This window comes from Apodemus sylvaticus, chromosome 2, assembly GCF_947179515.1.
Source record: "Apodemus sylvaticus chromosome 2, mApoSyl1.1, whole genome shotgun sequence".
NCBI classification, from domain to species: Eukaryota; Metazoa; Chordata; class Mammalia; order Rodentia; family Muridae; genus Apodemus; species Apodemus sylvaticus.
In genome coordinates this window covers 128,492,205-128,519,579 of record NC_067473.1, presented here as the reverse complement: position 1 = coordinate 128,519,579, position 27,375 = coordinate 128,492,205, and the positions used below count along the sequence as shown (strand labels likewise).

The following is a 27,375-nucleotide window of genomic DNA, read 5'->3' as shown; positions in this document are numbered from 1 at the left end:
GTTTATGTGAGTGTGCATGCACACACACAGTGCATGCTTCCTTTGGGTATTGTCTAAAGTAACAATATTAAAGACAGACATTTAGTATACAAGTGTCAGCTAGGGGCTAGGGATGTTACTCATTACTTGAACATTTGCCTACCATGTGTGAGGCTCTGAGTTCAGTCTCCACACTGCACAAAGAGAAGGAGAAAGGCAAGGCAACCTGGGAACAGTGGCTTGCATCTGCAGTCGCACTGCCCAGTGTGTGCAGACCAGGAGATTTTAGGTTTGTGGCCAGACTAGACCATATAGCAAGGCCATGTCTGCAAAAGAAGAAAATTCCTCTAAATGGACATAACAGAAGTGAAGGTGGTCTTTAGGGTGCCTCTCAAATGGGCAGGGTGGTGACAGCTCCAGACAGGATGGTGTGGAGGGTAAGTTTGTCAAGAGAAGGGTCATTGCTTTACAACCAGCATTTGCCAGCGCTGCAATTTTCAACGTAAAAAGAATTACATATCGAAAATTGATATGTCAAACTGTCAGCTGTACACCTTAACTGCTAACTATAAATGGTGATCTATTAAAAGGGGGCAAAGAGTTCAAAAGTTGAGGCCTTTGCATTTGAACTTCAGTCCCGTGTTTCTCTCCTATTATCTAAGTACCGAATTTACCAGAGCTCAGCCATGATGGAAGGTGTCTGCGTTTGTGAAATGTCACCATGACTCAAGGAAACACATGCTTGTTTCTGGGGAGACCTGCTTCTCTCCACATGGTCTGTGCCCTGTGTGAGCTTGGCCATATGGATATTGGTTTTGCTGTTGCTATTGTTTCCTGCATACATTAAATAGTCTTTGCTTTTTTAAATCCACATGAATGTCTCCAGGCATACCCAACCTTTTGACATTGTGACACAGCAAATTTCACTTCCAAAGTTCATATTCAAAAACTGTACAGTCGAGTTATTAAAAAAAAGCAAGCAAACAAACAAAGCAATGCAAAGCAAAACAAAACCCTCATGTTGCCTTAAGAAAGTGTGATTTTGTGTTGGGCCCCTTCATAGCTGCCCTTGACCTCATGCTGTCTGCAGACTGCAGTTCATAGTAAGTTTTGCAAGTCTATAGTAAGTCTGCTTCTGGGAATCCTACTGATGAACCCATTGGAACATGCCGGATGGATGGATGGATGGAGAGAGAGAGAGAGAGAGAGAGAGAGAGAGAGAGAGTGAGAGAGAGACAGAGCCTGAAGATTTCTGGCAGACCAGGCATGATCCATTCCTTGATTTTTTTTTCTTTTTTTGTCCCCACAGATGACAGAAGGCAGACACTGCCAGGTTCACCTGCTGGATGACAGGAGACTGGAGCTACTGGTTCAGGTAGGTATTGAATATTCTCGGGTAGTCCTTCCCTGCCCTCTTTGGAGGGTGGTGGCCTGTGTCCAGGCTGTTCACCTACCTGTGCCTGGAACTCAGTGCTTTAGAGTGACTGATGGAGAAGAGGTGGCTCTGAAGTCAGTTATTGTAGTTTAGCCTTTCTGACAAAATCCTGAGTAAGTCAAGCTACTCGATATATGCGAGTGGAAGCTCTTTGTAAAACACATGACTCTGGGAGGCAGAGGCAGGCGGATTTCTGAGTTCGAGGCCAGCCTGGTCTACAGAGTGAGTTCCAGGACAGCCAGGGCTATACAGAGAAACCCTGTCTCGAAAAAACCAAATCCAAAAAACAAAACAAAAGAAAAGAAAACAAAAACACATGACACTACTTGAGTTTTTAATCTGTTTTACTTGTTGGTGATTTTCTTTCTATTTGCCCAACATACTGAAGCAAAGGTCTTTTTTTTAAAAAAAAATGGTTGAGATATTCTGTTATTCTCATAGATCTGTATGTGGCCTTGTCAAAAAAAATGGTTGAGATATTCTGTTATTCTCATAGATCTGTATGTAGCCTTGTCATCATCAGAAAGGCTTCCTCTGGAGGCTAAGGGGAAAATGCAGAGACCCACAGCATTTAGGTAAAGCTCAGAGGACCCTGTGAGAAAAGGGAGGAAGGATTGTAGGAGCCTGTCCAGAGTAGTCTAGGATTCCAGGAGAACACAGCTCACAGAATCAACTAAGCAGGGCTCATAGGGGCTCACAGAGACTGAAGCAGCAATCATGGCACCCACATGGGTCTGAGCTAGGTCCTGAGCATACGTGCTGTGGTTGTTTAGCTTGGGGTGTTTGTGGGACTTGTAACAACGGGAGAGAGGGTGTCTCTGACTCCACTTGCCTGCTCTTGGGACCCTGTTCCTCCTACTGGGTTGCCTCACCCAGCTCTGATATGAGGACTCAGGCCTAGTCTTATTGTATCTTGTTATGCCTTGTTTGGTTACACCACTGTTCTTTTCTGAAGGGAAACGAAGGAGCAGTGGATCTGGCGGGGAGGGGAAGTGGGTTTAGGGACTGGGAGGAGTGGAGGGAGGGGAGGCTGAGGAGGGGATATATTCTATGAGAGAAGAACAAAAAAAATTTTGCTGAAATCCTGTGGACAGGCTACACCTATGGCTGGCTTAGGCCTTTCTTCAAGACCAAGCCTGCTTTACTTTCTCTTTAAGACTTGTCCCTCCCACATTGCACCCACAGTGCAGTTAAAATTAATGGGACAGGAGCTAGAGCGATGGCTCCCTGGACCAGAGTGCTGGTTGCTCTTGTAAACGATCCAGGTTCCGTTCCCAGCATCCACATGATGGTTCACAGGCATCCATAACTCCAGTTCTGACTCAAGCACACACTGTGCAAACACACAGTGCAGGAAAAAACACACACTCATACATATGGTCAAATGAAGGCCTCTGAAGTGAAGCAGAGGAATAGCACAGTAGTTTCACCAACTTTTCATCCAGATTTCTTCCTGTTTCCTTCTCTCCTATCCCTGCTTTCTCTCCGTCCCTACCCCTCATCTTTTATTGTCTTTCTCCTCCCTTTCTTCCTGGCTTCCTTTCCTTGTCTTTCTATCCCCCATTTTGTCTCCTCCTACTGCACACATCCATACTTCAGACCATCATCATGAGCTGTGAGACTCAGGCTGCTGTCCAGTGGCTACCGTTTTCCCCAGTCCCCGCAAGGCCAGCATCAGTCATCAGTTGAACATATTCTGGCAGATTGCAAACCATACTTCTCCCCCCCCAGGCCCATAGTATCCCCCCAAAGCTCACAGATAGTGCCTTCTCTATGTGGATGATCCAAACTTAGTAATGGCTTGAAGTTGGGTATTTAAAAATCACACAAGCAAGCAAAAGCTGCTTTTGATGGTTAGGGCAGAAGGTGCTAGCAATGGGAGGGACAGGCAAGCAAACCAGTGCTGATCAGATTTGTGTTTTGACAGCCCAAGCTTTTATCAAGGGAGCTGCTGGACCTTGTGGCGTCGCACTTCAACCTGAAAGAGAAGGAGTACTTTGGAATAACGTTTATAGATGACACGTGAGTGTTCTGGTTCTTCATATCTGTGCCTTCTGCCTGGGCAGTGCATTTGCTGATTCTCGTGGTTGGCAACAAGGGAGAAAGGATTTGTATCCTGTCTAGTTATGGGCTTCTCAGTATGGAAAATCTTTCCCTACAAATGTCATAAAGGAAGAAGAAAAGGAGCACAGAGCATTTAAAAGTCTTGCAAATACCGCCAGGTGTGGTGGCAAATGACTGTCATCTCAGCCCTCAGCGAGCAGAGGCAGGATGACGGATGAAAGTTCTCGGCCATACTGGTCTACACAACAAGCCCCTGGCAGGCCAGGGATGGAAGGCTGGATAAGGAAACAAACAAACAAACAAACAAACAAACAAACCTCAAAATGTGTTTAGAAATGTGTGTAAATGAGTTTGGAGTCTATGTTCCGTGTGTTTTTGAATGAGTCGTAATGTTCCCCAATTCACTCCATATGTCAGAAATGGAAGCATTTAAGGCGTTGTACATGAGTATCATGAAGCTAATTTTAATGTTTTGGTGTTCATGGTTAGACAGTTTAAAACCCAGTTTGTGACTTACCTTCATATAGATATTGAATATTGAATTAATTTTTTTCCTACATTCTAAGTCTCATTCATGTTGCTTCAGAGGTTTTTTTGTTTGTTTTTGGTTTTTTCCCATTATCTTCATTCCTCATGTTAATATGTTGGAGTGTGTGTGTGTGTGTGTATCCCTGTCTGTTTTATATCAACCTAATTTGTCTGTATTATATATGTAGTCTGATATGTTATGGGAGGAATCCTTCCCTTTTCTGAAGCTCTTTTGCAGAGTCCCTTAAATACGAAAGTCCAAGAACATGTGTCCCAGATACAAGATATGCTAGCCAACCACAACGTTCTTTGCATAACTTTCTCTATTTGAGCGGTTTTTCAACTGTCCCATGAAACCAGGTGGAAAATAACCTCAAGAAAGAGTTAATTTGTTTTTAACACCTTGTGCCCTGTAATGCTTCCTAGCCCAAGGCCTCTAGGAAGTCTAAACAAAACTGTCGACTCTGGCTGCTAAACCCAGATATATAAGATGCAGTGTAGAGATGTTCAGAAAATCTTAGAGCCTGCCTCAGAATGTTTATTGAAGATGATTTACCTAAAGCATGGGGGGAAACGCAGTGGGCGTTGCCCTCTTACTCAGAGTCACCCAAATCTATGTTCATTCAGTAGCTGGTGAAGTACTTGATTATCCGCACTTGATTGTCTGCCCTCTGCTGGATAAATTAGGAAATGCTTGTGTCCGGTTCCCCCCCACACACAAGTCTCTTCCAGAAAGCCTCAAGCAATTCACATGAGTCAGTGATTAAACTGCCATACACATGTAGGCAGAATACATGTGTGAATGAAAGCATGTAAGACACATGTCCAGGAATATATAGTAACTGAATGACATGCTGTGAACTGTAATTGCCATGAGCGCTATCATTTAGGAGACCATATCGAGAGGACTTTGCTAAAAGTCTGTAAGACTACAATAATGCATTTGCTTAATGAATGTCTCCTGAGTGTCTACAAGCTACCAGATGGTATTCTAGATCGCAGGGATTCAGCTGTGGACACCGTAGTTAAGATCTCTGCTCACAAGAGCTGCTTTTGCAATGCTGTGATCTAGTTTAACAAGCAAAGAGATGAAAACAAAATACCAGAAACTCTGAATGCACTGAGAGCATGTAAGACACCATGTGAAGGAAAGCTGGTGGGGCCAGTTTTAGACAGAGTGGGCCAGGATGAGGTCTGGAAAACACCAAGAACGGGCTCTACAAACAAGAGCTTAATTGTCCAAAGATGGAACCCAGTTTGACTTTTGTGTTTTGTTTTAATATAATGTTTGTTGGTTTGAGACAGTACCTCAAGTAGCCCAGGCTGGCCTTGAACTCCTGATCCTCCTGCCCTGCCCTCAGTCCTGGAATTGTATGTATGTGCCACCATGCTTGACTTAGTTTCTGTGTTAAGGAATGTAGGGAAAGCCACTGTGGCTAATGTGCAGAAGGCAGGGAGGAAAGAAGGCCAAGATGTGGCTAAGAATGAGATGGGGAGAAATACCATAGAGTCCTGAAGCAGTATGATCTCACAGCTGCATGTAACATCTCTGACACTCAGGTTTCACACCTGTAACCTGTACATGACAACAGTCCTCACACAGCAAATGCCTCATGGGAGATTGTTGTGGTTTTTATTATTCTAGGGGCTTGCTGCATCCCCTTGTTGCTTTTAAATATCTACTAGGAGTTCCTACCCCACTTCAGATCACTTAGTTCCCAAATAAAAATCACAGAGACCTTTAGATTTATAATAAGCTTTGGAGCTCTAGAGCTGAGCAGGTATCAACCCTCTATGCTATTTTGTCTGTTTCCTTGTCAGTAACCCCAGGATACCACTTGTCATGCTTCATTGGGGGCGGCTCCTGCTCCATCAGGTCAGCCCTTGTGGCCATGCATTCACGATCCACGCTACCCCATGGCGACTTCTTCCTTCTTCTTCACACTCTCCTGGTCATGGTCCCTCCTGAGACCCCAAACCCAGGAACATCACTCAACCCCTCTTTTCTGCCCAGCCCAGACTGTAGACATTTTATTAGCCAATCGGGGGTAAGTTGGGGGTGGGGGAAGGTTTAGTAGCATCACTTGGTGTATATGAGAATCTCCTCAGTGAGGACTCAAATCTTGGGTGGACAGCATTTAGCATTTGAATACACAGCAACCACAGGCCAACCCTCTATAGGAGCCCCATAATCCAGTGTTGCATTCAAACATATTAAGCAAGAGCCCAGAGCACAGGCACACGTGTAAGAGAGGCTTTGCACAACAGCAGCATGATCTCACAGAATTATCTCTAGAACTAGGGAAGACACACAAAGTCCACAGAGGGGAAAAGAGGCGACAGTCTAGGCGAGCATTACTTGAAACAAATGTACACTGTGCTCTTGCTAAGTGGGAAGACACTAGCCTGGGAGTGGATTAAGAGGCGGGCAAAGGACAAGATCACAGGTGACCCCTCGAGGCACAGAGATGGCAATGCACCTGTGGCCACTGAAGGAGGTCCGTGGAGGGAGAACGGGATTTAGAACTACAGTGTCAGCCAGCACCGGAAAGAAGGGGTCAGACCATGTGGAGGGCAGAAGCCCTAGTGCAGGGCCTTGCCCAGATGTCGAACTTGCCTCACAAAGAAAAGGAAAAGGTCTGGGGATGCTGCTGCATGCCTGTAATCCTGGCACCTGAAAGGTGAAAACAGGTGTCCTGTAGACTCTAGGCCAGCATCGCCAATATATGAAACTCTATAAAGAAAAAAAGGGGCTGGGGTGAGGGTTCACTGGGTAAGAGAGCTTGCTGCACAGCCATGAGGACCTGAGTTCTAATCCCTAGGATCCACGTAAAATAACAGCCTGTCTACGTGTGTCTGTAACCTTAGGAGGGAGAAGGAAAAGGGATTGCTTTGACTTGCTGATTGATAGCCTAACTCCAGATTCAGTACCAAACCCTGTCACAAGAGAGTAAGACCGAGAGTTATAAATAAAACAGGATGCCCACTGCGCGCTCTCCTTTTCTCTGCATACGTGTGTGCAGATATACTACAAACACATACATCACACACATACCAAAAGGAGAGGTGGCACTAACTGAATGATTTCCTTTGAGGATTTGGCCACCACTTTCCTTGTCCACCCTGGGATTTGTGGGCTCCTTTCCTATACACTCTTCTTGGACCACAGAAGTCAAACCTTAACAGCTTTCCTAAGATCCCCATGTGCCCTGATTTCCCTACAGGTAACAGGCAACACGTAATAGCAGAATTACAACCAGCAGAGGGAGATGTCTCCTGGCTCTGCCTGTGCTTGTTTTCAGAAGTGTGAATAGGTCTTTTCTGTGAGGCAGAAGCTCTTGGCCATTTCCACCTTTCCGGGGAACAGGCCTGGAAACGCATTTATGTCTAAGGGTGTCTCCTCGGAAAGTCTTAGTCACAAGCCTAGTTCTTTGTCTGGTAAATATTTTTGGAAGGTTTTTTTTCCCCAGCACTCCCTTTCTGTCCACCCCTGGGAAGCCAACAAGTCAGATCCCTCCCTTTCAGGGCACTCGCTGGCTGAGGTGCATTTTCCATCCTCAGTGCCACATCAGCCTTGAGACCGTGGTAAACTGAATAGAGGAAAGCAGAGTTGCAAAGGACAGTCGATGACTGTCTTTACCCCAGCTCAGGAAGCCAGAGAGAACTGGAGGTAGACCAGTAGACCACAGTTACATAAGGAAGGCAGAGCGAGTAGACCAGGCCCCTGACAGAGAGGGGCAGAATTCCCTAGGCTGTGCTTGCTTAGGCTTCCCGGCTCCCTGTGCAGGGCAGTCTTCCACCTCTGGAGGGCAGCCTCAGCCCTCCTTCCCCACAAGGGGCCCTTCCTGTCACCTCCCTTCATCCATTTTGGAAAAACTTTGCTGAGTGACTTCTGGATGAAGAAATAACATATAAGCTTTGCGACACAATAGCTTTGGATCTCTGTCCTCTCTGGTCGACAATAGGGCTTCCACCATATAGAATCTGGACCACAGAGAAAATGTGGCTTATGGTTATGAGTGCTTCTCTTTCCTTTGGTCGTTTGGTTGGTTGGTTGGTTTAGTTTGTTTGCTTGTTTGTATACGTTAATTTGATTTCTTACTTGTTGATGAAAACACTTAAAAACAGCAAGACAAAAACACAAATGAGCCTCATTCCATCTTTGTATTTAAAAATTTTCTTTTTCTCCTTCAGAGTTCTCATTCAACTGAAAGGCCTGTAAATAGACTTTAAAAAACAAAATTAAGAAAAAAAAATCTAATATGTGTATTAGTGGTATTATGCCTATAATCTCAGCTCTTCAGGGCATGAGGCTTGAGGAACATGAGGTTGAGGCTGACCTGAACTACATATAGAATCCAAGTCCAGAGTCTTCGTAACAGAGGGAGGCCACTCTCAATTATAAACAGCAGACACCTGGGTTCTAGACCAGCGATAGAGACATGTTAGAGCTCTTTCCTAGCATACACAGACATTCAACTCCCAACAGAAGGAAAAAATTTAAATCTCTAATATATGCTTTCATGCTTTAAAAGTATATTTCTATTATGTGCACATGAATATTTCCTTGGAGTATTTATCACGGTTAAGGACAGATCTCCCCACTCTGACTGTCCAAAGAGGTAACCAGTACCCACACCTTGTTCTATATCTGTCCGGAATTCTACATTTAACTTTTCCTCCATGTGTAATTATGGCCTGCCCCTCCTTCCGTGTCCAACCCAATTACAATGTGCTGCGTGTGTGGTGTGCACTCATCTAGTTCACTCTTACACAGGGTTCTAAACAGGTTCATAGAAAACATGTTACACATCTTAAATCATACCACATCTGTGTAAGGAAAGAATAATGGACACGGCCACCTGTGATGGTGTGTCACACCCTCTTGAGGCAGGAGGGTTGACATGCAAGGCCATCCTAGCTGCACAGTGAGATTCTCTTTCAATATCTCTCCCAAAGAAAAGAATGAGGAAAGGGAAAGGAAATGGGGAGGAAAGGGGAGAAGAAGAGGGAAGGGAGAAGGGGAAGAATTCAAAGTTGGTCTAATCTGTTGTATGAAGCCTTGAAAGATTTAACACTCATCTTTAACAGCTTTAAAGCTGAAGTGTCCTTAAGTGTCACATTAAACATGACAAAATATAATGCAAGAATCCTTTAACTTCTGCCTTTTGGTTTTGTTTCTTTTTTCTTTTCTTCTATTTTCTTTTTTTTTTTTCACTGATTTTAAAAAACTTTCCCAAAGTTCCACCAAGAAAATCTTGGGACAGTTCCCAGTTCCCAGCAGCCATATCTTATAATTACAGAAACAAATCCACAGACAGTGAGCCCAGGATTATATAAAGTAGGGAATCCTCTGGTGTCATTCAACCCATACTGAGAGCTCTGGGTTCAAATTCCCAGCCCTGAGGTTTTTCTTGTATATTTACTATAAAAGATAACATTAATAAATAAAGACTTCCAACTTGGTCGATGTACGTGAAGGGTGCAGTAAAGAGCCCGCTGGAATGACTGTGACCAACAGGAATAAGGGTTTTACTGTGAATAAGCGGTGGTGGTGCATGCCTGTAATCCCAGCACTCTGGGAGGCAGAAGCAGGCGAATTTCTGAGTTTGAGGCCAGCCTGGTCTACAGAGTGAGTTCCAGGACAGCCAGGGCTATACAGAGAAATCCTGTCTCGGAGAAAAAAAAAACCAAAATCCAAAAAAAGAAAGAAAGAAAGAAAGAAAGAAAGAAAGAAAGAAAGAAAGAAAGAAAGAAAGAAAGAAAGAAAGAGAGAGAGAGAGAGAGAGAGAAAGAGGAACTATCCAGAGGCATCAGGAGAAGTCCAGAGCAGAAAGAAAAAGAAGTAGAATGGACATATCTATAAGATGTGTCTGGACGGGGTTGTCTATGAGAGAAGCTAGTGAGTGGCAGAGATCAGGGGCAGCAGACAATTAATGTGGGCCACGAAGACGAGTTGCTGTGAGGAGGGAAGGGCCAGGGGCTATCTTGGACCTTTAAATGTGTAACAGGGACTTGCAAGTGGAGATTGAGGGACTTGGAGGCCAGCCGGGGCTTTGATGTGCCACTAAGGGCAGGTACATCAATGAAGAGCTGTGTCCTTTCTGCCAGAGCCAGGGAAAGGACTCCTGTGTGGAGTGGAGGAGGACTTATTTTACAAAGGCCCAAGTAATGCTGGCTTTTATCTGACCTGACCACCAGAAGAAATCTTTTTATAGTCTAACCAGGGCTCATTTCTAGACACATGGGCTGTCTGAGACCTAAGAGTTGGCAAAAAGTACTTGCTTAATAAAGAATAACTGTTATCATCTTTAAAAAAAAGATTTATTTATTTCTGTATATGAGTACACTGTTTCTTTCTTCAGACATATCAGAAAAGAGCACTGGATGCCATTACAGATGGTTGTTAGCTATGGTGTGGGTGCTGGGAATTGAACTCAGGACCTTGGGGAGAGCAGTCAGTGTTCTTAACTACGGAGCCATCTCTCCAGCCCAGCTTTTCTCATTTATACTGTTACTAGTTGGGCCCACCTTTCCCATCTGCTTTGTTTCGAATTTTTTAAAACTAGTATATGTGACTACATTTGCCTGCCTGTATATATGTGCACCATGTCTATAGAGTACCCATGGAGAGCAGAAGAAGGCATTGTGACCCCCAGATGATTAGTTATAAGCTGCGGTGTAGGTGCTAAGGACCACACCCCAGATCCTGTGCAAGAGCAGCCAGTGTTTGCTTCTGCTGAGCCCTCTCTCCAGCCCACATTTCTGTCTACTTACATTGAATGACAGCTTGGAATTTCCTGAGTTTGTCCTTTAATTATTTATTCAAGGATGAAAATAGGCTGGAAGAAGTTTTCTTGCTTATAACAGATTTTGCTGGAATTTGACGTCCCCTTCCCATCACCAGAAATGTGTTCTGAAACTGGGTTTAGTATACGCACATTCAAACAGGCTCTAAGATGGACAGGCCAGTTTAACGGAAATCATGTAAACTATCCACGGGGCGTCAAGCCTTAAAGGTCAAGGTCTTGGGAGAACTGTTTATACCTGTGAACTGATAAGGCGAGGAGTAAATAAATATTTAAACATCTGTAAGTCGAGTGTCCATAGAAACCACTCCAGAAGAGTGCCGGCCTATGCATACATTGAAAACTGTACTGCTGCTATGTTTGAGTTCCCTTCACTTTACTAAACTAGAATCTTCCTCCTTCTTGACTAAAATGTGTCACCTTTAACTTTTTATAAATGGGTAAAGACTAATTTAGTGTTGTTTAGTGTATTAACCTCCCAAAGCATTATCCATCTCTTATTTATTCTCTCAGTTTTTATAAATGCAATATATATGGATTTCCATTGGTTAAAAAAAATGGTCAAGCTGGACATGGTAGGGCAAACCTGGGCTACAGTGAGGCTTTGTTTCCATAAACAAAAAGCAGTATAGGTAATATATTGTACTTAGTGTAATTTTTTATTAAAATTTTAAGTGTTTGTTAATTTTCTCATTTATTTCAAGATGAGGTCTCATTGAGTGATACTAGCTGGCCCAGACTTGTATAGATAATGCTGGCCTTGAACTCACAGAGACCCACTTGCTTCTTCTCCCTCTCCCTGCTTGGATTAAAGATGTATATCACCTTTTGTGATGAATCTTGCTTTTTATAAAGATTTGTATCTAGAAAATTGTTCCAAGCAACTTTGCAAGCTTGTTTTACAACTGCATCTCCTTTCTCTGTATAGATTTAGATACTTATTTCAACAATACCCTATAAGTATTTGGATTATTTCCAGACTTTTGGCTATCAAAGTGAGTGATTTTTTTTATATGGGTCATTTTTTTAATGTTCCTCTTGGCAAGCTTCTCAGTTGGAAATGCTGGCTCACAAGTAGACTGGTTCAATAGGTGTGACAGAAATTGCTGGAGCAGCCTCGGCCTGTTGTAGTCTCTGTGTGAGAGCTTGAGTGTTTCGGGGCAGCTGTGCCAGCACCGCATGTTGCCGAATTTTCTGTGTCATTCTCTGCCTTTGCTTTGTTCTCACAGGGGTCAAGAGAACTGGTTGCAGCTAGATCACAGAGTTCTGGAGCATGATTTGCCTAAGAAGCCAGGCCCAGCCATTCTGCACTTCGCTGTCAGGTATGCATGGGTGCATCCAGCTTTCACCTCCTTCTTTGTTTATTTTTATTTTTCAAGATTTCTAGAAATCAGAGATAGTGAGTAAAAAGAGAAAAGACTCTATGAGAACATTACCGTGAGAAAGAGATTGCCTACTGCCTTGATCTAGGTTACCATAGAGACTATGTAGAGTTGTTTTCTTTGAAGATAAAGGAGAGAAGCATCTTGCTTTATTCCTCAAAGACTCTTAGAGTAAAGGTAAGCCTAAGGAACCTGAGAGATTTATTTTAATGTTAAGCCTGTTTTTTGTTTGTTTGTTCAATAAGCTATTAAGATTCTTCAAATCTGAAATCTGGCAAACATTTACTATTCTACTTTGAGAATAAGGTGTGCTAGAGATGTTGAAACAACTAACTTTTATACAATTCCATGTCTTAATTGAAACTGAAGATACAGTGCAAAACAACTGCACAGAGAAAGAATTATCCCATCAGCTCAGAGATCTGAATTGTTTCCTGCAGAGATGGACATGATGCTTGCCGTGTTCTATGAGCTGTGTTTGGGAAAGTCCCTTAACAAGGTCCTGAGACCCATGCATTTAACTACATCAGGGATTTTCTCAGAGCTGGCCCACCAGGAAAGTAGTTTAGCATTAATTATTACTAACCTAAGAGAAGTAGAATGTTTAAAGACTAACCAACCCTCTGCCCTCTCCATAGCTTAAGATAGAAAACATTGCCAATGGAGACCACAGTTCCTTCTCTCGTAGCCCTGCCCCCACTCTAAACCTGAAGGATAGCTTTATAACAACTTTGTGTTGCTGGTAGATTGTTCATAAACCAAATTTATATTTGTAAAGCTGATTCAGATGCCTCCACGGGGAAGGGTGCTTGCTACCAAGCCTGGCTGCCTGAATTTGATCCCTGGCTCACTTGTAATCCCAGCCCCAGTGAAGTCAAAACAGGTGGATCCCTGAGGCTTGCTGGCCAGCCAGCATAGACTGCTTTGTGAGAGCTCTTGGAAGACGGCAACTCTGGGTGCAGGGGTAGGGAATATCTCAAAAATGCACGCATGGACACACACACACACACACAGGACAGCAATGAAAGAAGAAAATGAACTCCAACAGTGTCCCCTCTCCTCCACAGGCATGCACCCATACATATAAACATGCCCACCCAGAATAAATAAGTGTAAAATAATTTTAAACTAATTTGACCTGAAACATAGTCTAAGATCATGTGGAACTTTAATGAAGATACATCTCATTTTACACTATGATGTTGTAAACCCCACCCCTACCCCTCCTGCACTCCCTCCCTTCACCTCCTCTTTTCCCTCTTCCACCATTTTTTGTCCCCTCTTACTCCTCCTTCTCCTCCCCCTCCCCCTTCTTCCCCTCCTCCTTCCTGTAATGTTCAGGCAAAGTAAGTCATGGTGAAATTTTACAAATATCATTGTTTCCATCATTATTAGCGCTCAAGAAGGAGGGCACACCAAGTGACTTGTATAGGTCTAAATCATAGCTGGAGAGGTGTTCAAGGATCCTAAAGAAAACCTGGAGTTTACTGAAAGGGTGTGATGTAAGGCGTGTGTATGTGTTCAGAAGCCAGTGAAAGGAAGCCCCACCAGAAGGGAGGAGAATGCTACCATTAGTCAGAAAGTGAAGGAAAAGTTGGTGTGAAGGAGGTACCTATGAAGAATGAAGTTATCCCTGTGAGCATTTCAAACTCTAAAAATACAGGATGAGTTCCCCTCCACAGGAAGTTCCTCTCCACAGGAAGTTCCCCTCCACAGGAAGTTTCTCTCCACAGGAAGTTCCTCTCCACAGGAAGTTCCTCTACCTTGTAGGAAAACTGGGTGTGTTGTTTAGTGGCTTACTGTTTGTATCTTACTAAGGATGGGGAAAATCGCTGTTTCTTGGCTCTTGCCTACTTCAGCCGGCCAGCCTCCTGCAAACGCACAGGCTTCTCCTGGCTATGTTAAGTTCTGGGCACCGTCAGCATCCTTCCACATTAATCTTTGTGGACACTTGCCATGTTTTTGCTGTGTCACAGACCAGCCAAAGTCATGTGTCTTTGGAGAATCTTAACAAATGTCATTTATTTAGTGGCCACACAAGTGTGCCTGTTCTGGGACAGCTGCTGAGGTCTAGCGAGAGAGCCTTCTGAAAATTCCAGAGAGCAAACCCAGCCTCCCCTTCCTGACAGTCCCTCACAAGGCCCTGCTATCTTTTGCAGCAGGTTCCTGGAATTCCACAGCAGTTGGTGGTGGCTTGTTCCTGGGACTTCAGCCCCTACTTAGCACCTTATCTCAAATGTCCTGTAACTGCTTGGTGTTAACTTTCTCTTCTCTGCTAGCATAATTGAAACCCTTATCAAGGCTTTAATGATTCACTCAACTCATCCTCCCAACAAGACAGTGGCATCACCTTAGCCTTTATTCTTCAAAGTAAGCAGCTGTTGTTCCTCCTGTTAAGGAAATGGTCAGGCAGGAGCAGACGAGGTAGAACTCTCTGGATCCTGGATGGACTTTACTGAGGTCATGGAGTGGAGGCTCACAGTCCAGGGACAGCTAGCGAATGGTTTTTGTCACATTTGTTTGTCACAGTTGTTTGTTGGAGGATCTCACACCACCAATTAAAGAACACAGAATTGTTAGTGACATTTCCATCTGAGGAAAGAACCTGGCAGGTTGCTTGTATTGACTAGAAAATATAACCAGGGATCTCAAACTAGAATTTTTAATTTTTTTTTTTACTAGAAAGACTTCAGTATTATTAGGCTCACTTGTAATCCCAGCCTCAGTGAAGTCAATCAGGTGGAGGCCTGAGGCTTGCTGGCTGCCAGCATAGACTGCTTAGTGAGAGCTCTTAGTAGTGAATGACTCTGGGTGCAGGGGTAGGGGATATCACACACACACACACACACACACACCTAGTGATGTGCTAGAATACAGAGCACAAGGATGTCAGTAGCATACTGGGATACAGAACACAGGGGTCTTTCATTCATGGACATCAGTGTAATGTGCTAGGGCATATTAGTGCATAGAGGCCCTTCGTACATGGCTGTGGTGATTTGAATATGCTTGGCCCAGGGAGTAGCACTATTAGGAGGTGTGGGATTATTGAAGAAAGTGCATCACTGTGGTCATGGGCTTTGAGACCTTCCTCCTAGATACCTGGGAGACAGTCTGCTCCTAGCTTCCTTTCAATGAAGATGTAGAACTCTAGGCTCCTCCAGCACCATGTCTGCCTGGATGCTGCCATGCTTCCTGACATGATGATAATGGACTAAACATCTGAAAGTGTAATCCAGCCCCAATTAAATGCTCTCCTTTATAAGAATTGCCCTAGTCATGGTGTCACTTCACAGCAATGGAAACTAATTGAAACAGAAGTTGGTGGCAGGGGCTATTGCTGTGATAGGCCTGATAATACTTTTGTTTGGGAAAAATGTGGATTTAGGGACTTTGGATTTAGAAAGTGCTGGAATGTTTTAAGTGGCACTTAATGGACCGTCCTAGTAAAACTATGGAAGACATAGGTACTGAAAGTGATTTGAACTGTAGAGGTCTGGCTCAAGAAGTATCAGAGGAAAAGAATGGTAGTATGTGGCCTATTTTGGTATTTTGGTAAAGAATGTGGTTGCTTTTGCCCTTGTCTGAGGAGTCTGCCTGAGGCTAAGTCTAAAGTGAAGAGAATTAGATTAATTGCATTGACAAAGGAAGTTTCAGAAAAACCTAGCATAGACTTTGTCCTCTGGTTTACTCTCATGAAGAACATTTTGGTCAAGTGTACCAGGCTCAGAAAGGAAAAATATAAAATGTTTGGTTCAAGTAATAAAGGGGCACCAGGAAGTGGAATGAAGCTGAATCCTGTGTTCAAGGAAGTAAACAGATTAGAGAAATGATGATCTCAGGGCAAGATCCCACCCAGCTGAGCTTATTGATCGTGTTTGCCGTTGAACAAGGAATATTATGTCATATTAGGGGTCGTTACATGGTTATTGTTTTCATTTGGACTTTTAATCTGGAATTAACTAGTATCCAAAAATGGAATTCATACTTTTAATCCAGATCTTGAGGAACAGTGGCCATGAAAAGCTTTGGATCAGGCATGGCGGTGCACAGCTTTCCAGGAGACAAAGGCCAGCAAGGCCTGAGTTCAAGGCCAGTCTAGGGCAGAGCAAGTTCTAGGTGAAACTTAAAAAAGTTAAGTCCAGGTGTGGTAATACACGGCTTTAATCCCAGCATTCAGGAGACACAGCTGAGCATACTCAAACCACCACAACGGCCATCCAGGAGATGAGCTGGCACACAGTGAGAAATGATCCCCACCAGTGACCACACATCTCCAGGATGTGTATCACTGTCATTCTTAATGCCATAATTAGACGTGCCCTAATGCTGGCACCAGAGATAGGGGAAGCAAGCTGTAAGGTGGAGGCGAGGGCATGTGCTGTGTTTCATTTCCTCCAGAGGGAGACATGGAACCCAGTGCGATCATATTGGGAACATTGTCAAGCCTTGCACTAGCTCTCCACTTTAGGACCAAAGCTTCCACCTCACCCTCAGTCCTGGCCCAGGTTCTATTAGTAAGGCATGGGAGAGGGTTCTGTTGTAGAGCCCCTCTCTCAATCCTCCCCATGTGAATCATAGCTCCATTAAGTCACTCAGGGATGTCCTTGTCTGCCTTGTCTCTAGGGCGCCTGTGCGATAAGGTAGGTGGTATCCGAACAAACAGCAAATCAGCACACATGAAGGATGCTAATGGACCCTTGAGAGAAGCTCACAATTTCTTTGTTAAGTTGGTACATTTTATAAATATTAAGGGCGATGAAACCATCTGGAAGGAACTACACTGAGCCATAAATAAACATTTATCCTCTCCTTTTTATTCATTATTTTCTGGCCCGTGCCCTGTTTCTGCTCAGGAGAGAAAACCACAGATGAGGAAATGTCTGAACCATCCTCCTCTGAAAGTGGGCAGCCATCCCTTAGTCTAGCATTGTGCCCATTCATCTGGTAGTTACTGAGTCCCTACCCTGAGTCTGGTCCTGTACTGGTGCTGGGGTCGCAATGATAAGTGATGATGATAGAGTCATGGTTCCACAGCCATGGAGAGAACACTGACATTTTTAAAGTGAATGGGTAAGGTGTCCTATGTGAGAGATTCTGGAAAAAGAAAATTCACTCCGGGTGCAAACCTGGATGTGTTGGTGAAGCCAGGGCTGGTGTGTTAATCAGAATGGTCCAAGATATCTTATCACAGAAGCTGTTATCATTGGCAAAGACATGGAGACGAGGCGAGGAGGTATCAGATCTCTGGGGAGGTTCATCCCAGGCCAGGAGACTAGTTAGTAATCAGGCTGGGCAGTGGGAGCTGTGTTTCTGGAAAGAACCCAAAGAAGGGAGAGAGAGATGGGGGAGGCTTGGATGGAGTTCGGGGGCAAAGCACTGAGGTTTGTGGGGTTTAAGAGAGGAATTGGGCAGGTTCTATAACGGACTCACTGGGGATGTGGCCTTAAGTGGAATGGGGCAGGTGCCAAGAGGGCACTGGAAGAAACCAAGGTAGGAAGCAGTTGCAGGAGCCCTGGAACGAAGTGAGAGAGGTCAGGGCAGTATGCTGCATCCCACACACTCCAGTCGCTTGGAGATGATGAGCGGGACCTTCACGAGGTCTTGTGAGGATACAAGAGGAAACAAGGTATGGAATGGCTTGACAAAACTTTATCAAATGCTAGAAAGTGACCGTATACTTTTTCTTCTGTGGAGAAGTTTCCTCTTTCCCATAATGTAGCAAGCCCTGTAGTGGGCAACGGGCTAAACGTTTACCATGTGCCACCTTTCCTCCTGGGCTGGGCATGGCAGTCCCAGCAGTGAGAAAGAAAATGAATCTGTGCTTTATAACCTGGGATAAGTGGCATCTCTGACAAAAAGAATCAAAGGAAAAGCACACAGTGTTTTCTTAATGATGTCAGTGTTTTACACACACACACACTTTACAAAATCTCCAAGATACATTTTAAATTATGTGTGTAAGGACCGTTGAGGATAAAACCACCTTCTGCTCAATCCTGAGTCCAATCCCAAGGATCCACATGCTTAATGGACAGCATGGGCTCCTAATAGTTAGCCTCTGACATGTGTGTGCATGCACACACACACACACACACACACACACACACACTAAAGCTTTGAGATTTTCAAACAAAATTTGAACCAATATGCACATAACCCATTTGTGAATGGGCTTACTCTAATTTATGAATGTGAACCATCTCTGTGTGAGCGTGAACCTCCCCTAGGTTTCTGGGGCCTTCTCCTCCCTGACTGGGGTTGTTATCTTACAGCTATAAATTATCTTTGGCAAACATATGCCTCTTTGGTAATGGAGCCCAGATGTGAACATTTGAAAAGCTGATACTGAGTGAGCTATTACAAGCCTGCCTAAATCAGGAGTGCAGGGACTTGCCTGACCTCACTGGAAAGGTTCCCAGTGCCTCAGGGGAGGGCAGCAGGGGTGGTGCCGGCTGGTACCACCCTGATCCACCCACTGGGACCTCAGTACCTTTCACCAGCCTCATCCCTGGAATGGCTCTTAAGCTCACTGATCCCTTCCTGTGGGTCTTTTTCTTTTCCCTTCCTTCCTCCCATACTGTACATGTCTTTTCTGCGGCACTCCAAGCATCACTGGAGACACTCAGGACTGAACACTCCTCAGCTTGGAAGAAAGTTCTGTTAGGAAATGTGAGGGGGAACGGCTACTGTTTTATTTGCTTATTGGGAACAAGGAGCCTTTGAAAGTTGATCACATACTGTATGCTTTGCCATCGACCTCTGACCTGCTGTGGGCAGCTCAGGCTTCTGGAGTGAGATGTGCCAAGGACTAGCAATGGTGGCACTCACGGTCTCTGATTCCAGCACTCAAGAGGGCAAAGAAAGAGGATCTTGAGTTTAAGGCCAGCCTAGGCTGCATAGCGAGACCTTGTCTCAAACATAAAAAGTACAAGGAATTAAGTTCTACTCTAGGGAACATCACAACTACAACAGTGGTCTTCATTACTTTGCTAGATTTAAAAAAAAAAAACACTTTCTCTCTATTTGTTTATTTATGTATTTATTTATAGACTATAGTGAGGTGAGATTTGTTGTTGTGGAAAGATACTTCAAGCAAATTCTAGGTTTAATAAAAATGACAAATACTCTAACATGAAAATACTTTTGCGAAGTATTTGAACAAACTGAAAAAGAGTTGTAGGGACTGGAGAGCTGGCTCAGCAGTTCAGAACACTGGCTGTTCTTCCAGATGACCCAGGTTCATTTCCCAGCCTCAAATATGGGCAGCTCACAACTGTCCATAACTCCAGTTTCAGGGGATCCAACACGTCCACACAACTCACATGCAGGCAAAACACCAATGCACATAAAATAAAAATCGATAAATCATTAGAAAGGAAAAAGGAGTTTCAGATGCTAGGCAGGTAAAGCCTCCAAGTAGAATGCCTTTAGTGACAAATTATTGACACTGCTTTATGTCCTTCCTGCAATGGGCAGGAGTAAATTATTTGAGTATATCTGTTTTTCTTTTTTAATTCAAGTACGAAGAGTAATAAAAGGAAACTCTCCCGTGGCTGTGCCGGGGTAGCACGCACAGCCTCTAGGAGGAGGGGAGCAGCAGTCACAAGGCAAGGGGAGACCATCCTATAAAACAGGCGTGTAATTAGCCAAAGGAGTAACGGGTTCCTCCTGGGCTCAGCAGAGGGTGGGCAGGGGTATGAGTCTCCAAAGCCCCCCATGCTTATGTCAATCCCTTGTGGATGCAGAGCATTCCAAAACCTGGGAGTAGCTGGGAATGCTTTAATACCAATCATGACCCTGTCACTGGCCGGGACGATTCTGAACTTCCCAGAGTGTGTTGGTTTCCACTCCTCAGGTCCCACCTCAAGTTCCTGAAAGACACAGAATCCCCTGAACGCATTCCCAGACCAGATTCAAGTTTCTTACAGATTTACATTTCTGTTCCTCGATCACACGGCAGGCTGTTTCTGCCTCAGATATCCAGCTTTTAAAAAACCAGGCCATGAATGAATACCTGTTTGTCTGTCTGTCTCTCTTTCTTGTGTGCATGTTTGAGTGTGTGTCTGTGTGTATGTGTATCTGTGTGTGTGTGTGTGTATGTGTGTGTGTGCATGAGTGTGTATCTCACGACAATGAAAGAAAACTTAGGGAACAGTAAAAGAAAAAGGTAAGAAGTTAGGGGCAGTGACATGGCTGAGCGAGCAAACGCACTTGCCCTGAACTCCTGGAGACCTGAGTTTAACCCCCAGAACCCATATAAAAGTGAAGGAGAGAACCAAGTCCACAACATTGTTCTTTGACTACCACATGCATGCTGTGGTAGCTCGAGCACTCCACCCTCCATCCCCTCCCCACCCCTGACCCCTGGAATAGCAAAGATAATAAACGTCTCAAGTTAAATATGTGGTATACTCTTTCACACAGGGTTTCTCAAGAGCTAACATTTGGGGCTGGCTTGTCTATGGGCTGTAAAACACCAAGAGGCATGCCTGGCCTCCTCCACCCACTGCCAACACCCCCGCCCCAGCCCTTGATCATCAAACCTCGCAGTCCACATCCCTCAGCCTTGCACCATGGACAGCAGGTTTTCCCCGCCATTCTTGTTCCCATCCCAACTTTTTCACTTCCCAGCCACCAAATGTTTGGTGCAAAGCAGGTACTGCTTTTCTAGTGTGGGGTCTGTTGCATCATCACATGTTAACAGTGACGGAGGCTAGGTATTTGTACGTTTTAAACCGCAGAGTCTGTCTCCATGCACTGAGTGGGTCAAACAGCCCATTAGGTGATATATACAGCCTTTCACTGTGGAAGATTTGAGACTGTCTGGCTTGGGTCTGACCTAGTCCCCTCTGCTCAGGGTGGAGGGCCTTAACATTTATCTTCATTAGTTACCACACCCAGCTGTCCTCTCCCCACCAGACATGCCTTCCCTGCTCCCTTTCCCAGTTCCTTGCAAAACCTTAGCCTCTGTTGGCCCCCATTAGGTCGACAGGACCCTGCTTTGAAGAGACAAGCACTTAATAAACAGTTCTTAAGGATGCTCCTTCTGTCCCTAGCAGGTCACAGCAAGGACCTCACACTCTTCACACAAGGTCACCGGCCCTTCTAGAGAGTTTGGAAAATTTATTCTCCTTTGAGAGGAAGAACAAGAGGGCAGGCCCTGCAGCCTCAGCTGGATGTCCTCTCTGGCTCCTCTAGCCAGTCTGGAAATGCAGGAAGGAGGAAGGCAGTTCTGGCCCTGAGTGCATTGGAAAAGCAAAGAATGCTTCTCTTGGGAGTTCTCCAAGACTGCTCTCCTCAGAGCGTAAAAGGGAGCATAGGAGACCTCCTTCCATACTTCCACTGTGTGTGACAGCTGAGAGAGAGAGAGATGGGCTTGGAGACAGACAGATGCATTTACATTAAATTTTATCTCAGCCTTTAGTGTATGTGGTGAAGGAGACCATATCTGTACTGTAGAGTCATTACAAGTAAAAAAAAAAATAGGAATTGATCACCCTGTTCAGAATGTGGATTAAGATCTGATGAGAGTCTTCTGAGGCATGTAGTTACAGTGAATTCTCTATCTATCTATCTATCTATCTATCTATCTATCTATCTATCTATCTATCTATCTGCCTATCTATCTATCTATCTATCTATCTATCTGCCTATCTATCTATCTATCTATCTATCTATCTATCTATCTATCTATCTATCTATCTGCCTACTGTAGCTGCCTGCAGCTACATCGAACTGGGTTACTGGGTTACCTGGAAGGAAATCTGGGGATAGAAATGGGGTGGCAAGAGGAACATGAAGCCAAGACAAATTTTGTGCTCAAGGCTCGAAGTTTAATGGGGGTCTCCAAATAGAACCTGTCCTTGTTCAGCAGGTGCTTGGTGCCTCTCAGGAAACTGCAGGTCTGGAAGAACAATGGACTTCACCTTGGTCTAAGCACTCTACCCTAGGTGGGGGAGACTTGTGGCTAACACTGGTAACAGGGGGTCTGGAAATTCCCCCCTGCACAGAAGGCTGGGGGGGAGAGGGCACAACCTATCTACCTATCTACAGCTCGCTCTCTCTCTCTCTCTCTCTCTCTCTCTCTCTCTCTCTCTCTCTCTCTGGTATGTATATATTCATAGGTGTAGGTACCTGTAGGTATGCACCTGTATGTACTAGTTAACGGAGGAGGGAGGAGGAGGGGACAAGAAGTCAGGAAGCACTTGGCTGAGTGTGCTATTGCCACAGGCAGAAGTAAGTTCTTACAATTATCCACAGCAGCCTAGGGAAACTACAGTGGAATGTCTTGCTCTGGGCCCCGCTCTTGCCAGGCATCAACTCAGTATTGTTCCGACTACAAAATGGTTGAGTGATTCTTGCCCATTTCACCTCTTGAGAAGATTGTCACACAGACTCAGCTAAGTCCTTAGTAAGAAAGAAAGCATGCTCACTTGAGAACTTAAGTAACATCTGACCAGGCAACCATTTGTGTAGCTATATTTTCCCATTCTGTTTCACATGGAGGACCAACCTTAAGAGCCTAAGGTGCAAGGTTACCTAGGCTGCATAGTAAGTTCAGGGCTGCCAGACTACAATAGCAATATGCTAATAATTCTATGCATTCTATGCCACAAAGTGTGTGCTTTCCATTATGTTTGTCCCAAGGGAAGAGAGACACTGGGACACAGACTACTGACCTGACCTTTGTAGGCTTTGAGATGTAGACAAGTATCATCAGTCCACAGCATTGCTTTGACCCTATGGATAAATACCATGACATAAAAAATGGTGCCTGACCTTAAGAAGTGCTCAACATCATTAATCATTAGGGAAATGCAAGACAAAACAACCCTGAGATTTCACCTTACACCAGTCAGAATGGCTAAGGTCAAAAACTCTGGAGACAGCAGGTGTTGGCAAGGATGTGGAGAAAGAAGAACACTCCTCCACTGCTGGTGGGGCTGTAAGATGGTACAACCACTTTGGAAATCAGTCTGGTGGTTCCTCAGAAAACTGGACATGACACTTCCAGAGGACCCTGCTATACCTCTCCTGGGCATATACCCAAAGGATTCCCCAGCATGCAATAAAGACACATGCTCCATTATGTTCATAGCAGCCTTATTTATAATAGCCAGAAGCTGGAAAGAACCCAGATGCCCCTCAAAGGAGGAATGGAAACAGAAAATGTGGTATATTTACACAATGGAATACTACTCAGCAATTAGAAACAATGAATTCACAAAATTTTTAGGCAAATGGTTTGATCTGGAAAATATCATCCTAAGTGAGGTAACCCAATCACAAAAGAATACACATGGAATGAATCTCTGATAAGTAGATATTAATTAGCCCAGAAGCCCTGAATACACAAGGCACAAATCCCATAACAAATGACTCCCATGAAGAAGTAAGGAGAGGGTCCTGATCCTGGAAAGGATTGATCTAGCATTGGAGGGGAATATAAGGACAGAGAAAAAGGAGGGAGGTGATTGGAGAATGGATGGAGAGAAGAAGGTTTATGGGACATATGGGGAGAGGGGATCTAGGAAAGGGGAAATCATTTGGAATGTAAACAAAGAATATAGAAAATAAAAATATTTAAAAAAAAAATGGTGCCTGCCCAAATATCAGTAACTGTTCAAAGGAGAGCCCACCCAAGGAACTCCTGTGATGTGTGTGTGTGTGTGTGTGTGTGTGTGTGCATATGGAGGTCAAAAGTCAACCTCAGATGTCATTCCTCAGGTAATGTCCGTCTTGGTTTTTTTTTTTTTTTTTTTTTTTTTTTTTTTTTTGGATTTGGTTTTTTTGAGACAGGGTTTCTCTGTATAGCCCTGGCTGTCCTGGAACTCACTTTGTAGACCAGGTTGGCCTCGAACTCAGAAATCTGCCTGCCTCTGCCTCCCAGAGTGCTGGGATTACAGGCATGCGCCGCCACCGCCCGGCTCCGTCTTGGTTTTTAAGACAGGGTATCAATAGCTTGCAGAGTAGGCTAGGCTGTCTGGCCAGCAAGCCCCAGGGATCCACCTGTGTGAAGTGAGTGCCACCAGACCCAACTTTTTAGCAAGGTCCCACGGCTGGAACTGAGAGGGCAAGCTCTTTACCAACTGACCCATCTTTCTAATCCTTGTTCTTTTCCATATACCGTTTTGTTATCTGACCAGCAGGCCATATTCCTCTAACTATAGTCTGTCTTTGTCATGACACTGAGATGTCTTGTTCCAGAAGTCTAGAATCTAGAATATGAGTAAACCACGAGGAAGGTGAGAATGTGTGGGAAGGACAGGGAAATTAAGGACATGAGCTCCCCCAAGCAATTCTTCTTCCCAAGAAATTATCCTTCATCATGTTTGTGGTTTGTCTCCAGAGAGATATCTATTCAAAAAGCCTGGGTTGGTTCTGAAGCTGAACATCTAGCCAGGCCATCAGACTAAGAGACTCATAGTGAAATTCCTCATAGTAAACCTACAAAGAATAAACGCTATCTTTTTTGAAAAGAGCTGAAGTAATAGGTGTTCGTGAGTGAGTCTAGAAAGTCATCATCCCTGAAGACTACCTGTGCTTCTCATTCGCCCCCTACACCTGAAGTTTCCACAGATATTCCCTTGTCAGGGTGGTGGATTCAGAGAGCTGGTAATTGGATGCCCGGGCAGAAGCCCTAACCAGAGAGGATTGGCAGAGGCTGGTGAGAAATAGGATAGGGACTTGTTCTCAGGGAGTAGGATACAGTTAGGGGCCTGCACATCAGAGATGAGCCCTGTGTCTGGTATGGAGGGATCTATTCACGGCTGGAAGAGCTACAGATCGATTTGATACTAGGCCAGCAGCATTGCGGGGTCCTTCACATCTCATAGCCTGGCAAGAGAACTGCTCAGGTTGATATGTCTTCTGCCTGAAATGATCTTCCTGCCACTGTCCCTGCTGACCTCATGCATTCTTTAAGACTCAGCTCAATTGTCCTCTCTCCTGTGGCACTTAGCTGATGGATTTCATTTTGGCATCAGGCCCCCTTTTATTTATCAGCTGTGTTAATTGCATCCCTCTTGTAGGCTCTCATGATGATGTGCTCATAGTGTATTTCATTGAGATTGTTATAATAGGAAAGAATTATGTTTGCTTGGAACATATGCTAGGAAGACTATTAGACTCTGGCCAAGAGAGGAGAGCATTGCATCTCTGTTCTTCAGTCTTCTATGAAGGATAGGGTCAGAATTTGCTTCCTACTGTGTGTGTGTGTGTGTGTGTGAGAGAGAGAGAGAGAGAGAGAGAGAGAGAGAGAGAGAGAGAGAGAAGAGAAGAGGAGGAGGAGGAGGAGGAGGAGGAGGAGGAGGAGGAGGAGGAAGAAATGTTGTCTGTAGAAGAACACTGTATATTGCTTCTTGTTCCTTGGTTGCCAGCAAACAGGTTTCAATTGCAGCTAACGTAGAAAAGAATATCATTGCAGGAAAAGGAAGTGAACAAGTCTCTGAGGAGAGGGCTTCAGTGGGCATCTAGAGAGCAGGAACTAGAGGACAGAGCCATGCATTAGATTGGTACTGGCAGACCAAGTAAGTGCTCTACCTGTGTTAAATTCCACAGTGAAAGAATTAGCCCCGACTAGCCTGGGTCACATACCTACACATCGGAGTGAATTCTCCCATCCTCCAAGGATAGTCCTTGCTCAACCTCGCCCATCCATATCCACCAGCAGTCTTCAGGCTTTGTACATGTGATTCTCCTTGTAAATCAATGCAGTGTTATTGATTCAGATACAGAATTTGAGAAGAAAATGCTGGAGAGAGAGGGAAAATCTGGATGAGAATTGGATTTTAAATAGCGTGAAGGGATTGTTATGAACTCATCAGTGTGAAAATCCATCGCGTTTATGGTTTTTGTGCAGTTCTATTCTATGAGAGGTACTCACTACAATAGCTCAGAGTGACAGTATGCCTGTCATGTATAGTAATCAGCACAGTGTGTTATGGCTGTGTATGTTGCTTTTCTTTGTGACATATGGTCTTTGAAGGGAAGCCTGTTCATCTTCAGTGTCTTTGGATGAGAATGGTATGACAGAGTTGATCCTTTTGAGCCAAGCAGGTTGTCACTCTGTAGCTGATTCTTCAGATCTGAATGTTTCTATTTGGCATGTACTTTCTCTAGTTCTCTTCAACCTAAAGAGTGGAGATAAAAATAATATGGGGAATTCCTACCCAGTGGCCAGCTCGTAGAGCCCTCTAGATAAATGGTTACCCTTGTCCTTATCAATACAGTCATCACTGTCCCTAACTTTCCCATCATCTTTCTCAATGTCTGGTGCCAATCAGGTATTCAGTGTTTAGTAAAGGAATAATTTCTAGTGATAAGTTCATGTGTGCCTATGATTAGTTTGTCTGATTGATGGTATGTTGACAATGAATGATTTGTATTCATTGCTGTACTCTTAACAATGTACAAATGAATCTTTTGGACAATAGATATCTATTGAATACAGCTTGTGGTTTTGAAAGGTCAAAGGGGAATAGAAATGTCGATTCTTGGGATGGAAAAATAGGTTTGGGGTTGTATTGATACGGCTAGGTCTTTACTCTGGGAGAGGTTCTCCCTTCGAGACAGCTCCAACTCTATACATTAGCTCAAGATCTATCACCTGCTAGCTGCTGCCCACAGGTGCTGGCTTTGCTGTTTGAAGGCATAGAGAAAACATATGTCCATACATGTTAGTTCACTCAGGATGACACCAGTCTTGTTTCTCAATCTGTTTATTAACATAAATGAGATGGCTGCCGTTCCTGAGGGCTTAGCTTCTTGTACAGTTGCTCACCCACCCAGCAGTACCTTGGAGAGGTAGCCAGAAAGAAGTTAACCGTATTCGCAAAGGAGTCAAAGGAGGCCAAGTCAGATGTAGCCCATTCTTCGAGCAGAGCTCTGATGCTCCGAGGCTGCATCTATGAAAGGGTGATAACAGATCTGAGCCCTATGACTGCTAAACGGGAGACTACAGGAGAATACTGAACATAGCCCAGCATGCAGCAGGGGCCAGTTTACAGCCAGGACCCTGGCGCTGCTGCCCTTTAGTCTCTTACTGGAAACCTCCTTGGGTTATCTTTATAGATAGAGTCAAAGACTTTTGGGGGGTATGGGAGAGAGAGAGAGAGAGAGAGAGAGAGAGAGAGAGAGAGAGAGAGCAAGCAGGTGTGGTGGCACAAGCCAGCCT

At 44.4% G+C, this 27,375-nt stretch overlaps 1 protein-coding gene across 9 annotated transcripts in view; it reads left to right on the top strand.

Annotated features, from left to right (window-relative positions):
• Frmd4b (FERM domain containing 4B) overlaps positions 1-27,375 on the top strand; it is a 321,370-nt gene that overhangs the window by 187,452 nt on the left and 106,543 nt on the right. For all 9 annotated transcript variants that reach the window (XM_052174401.1, XM_052174394.1, XM_052174393.1 and 6 more), the window contains 3 exons: positions 1,289-1,354; positions 3,342-3,436; positions 12,045-12,137. In XM_052174401.1, the coding sequence (XP_052030361.1) occupies positions 1,289-1,354; positions 3,342-3,436; positions 12,045-12,137 (254 nt within the window). The remainder of the gene's footprint in view (positions 1-1,288; positions 1,355-3,341; positions 3,437-12,044; positions 12,138-27,375) is intronic.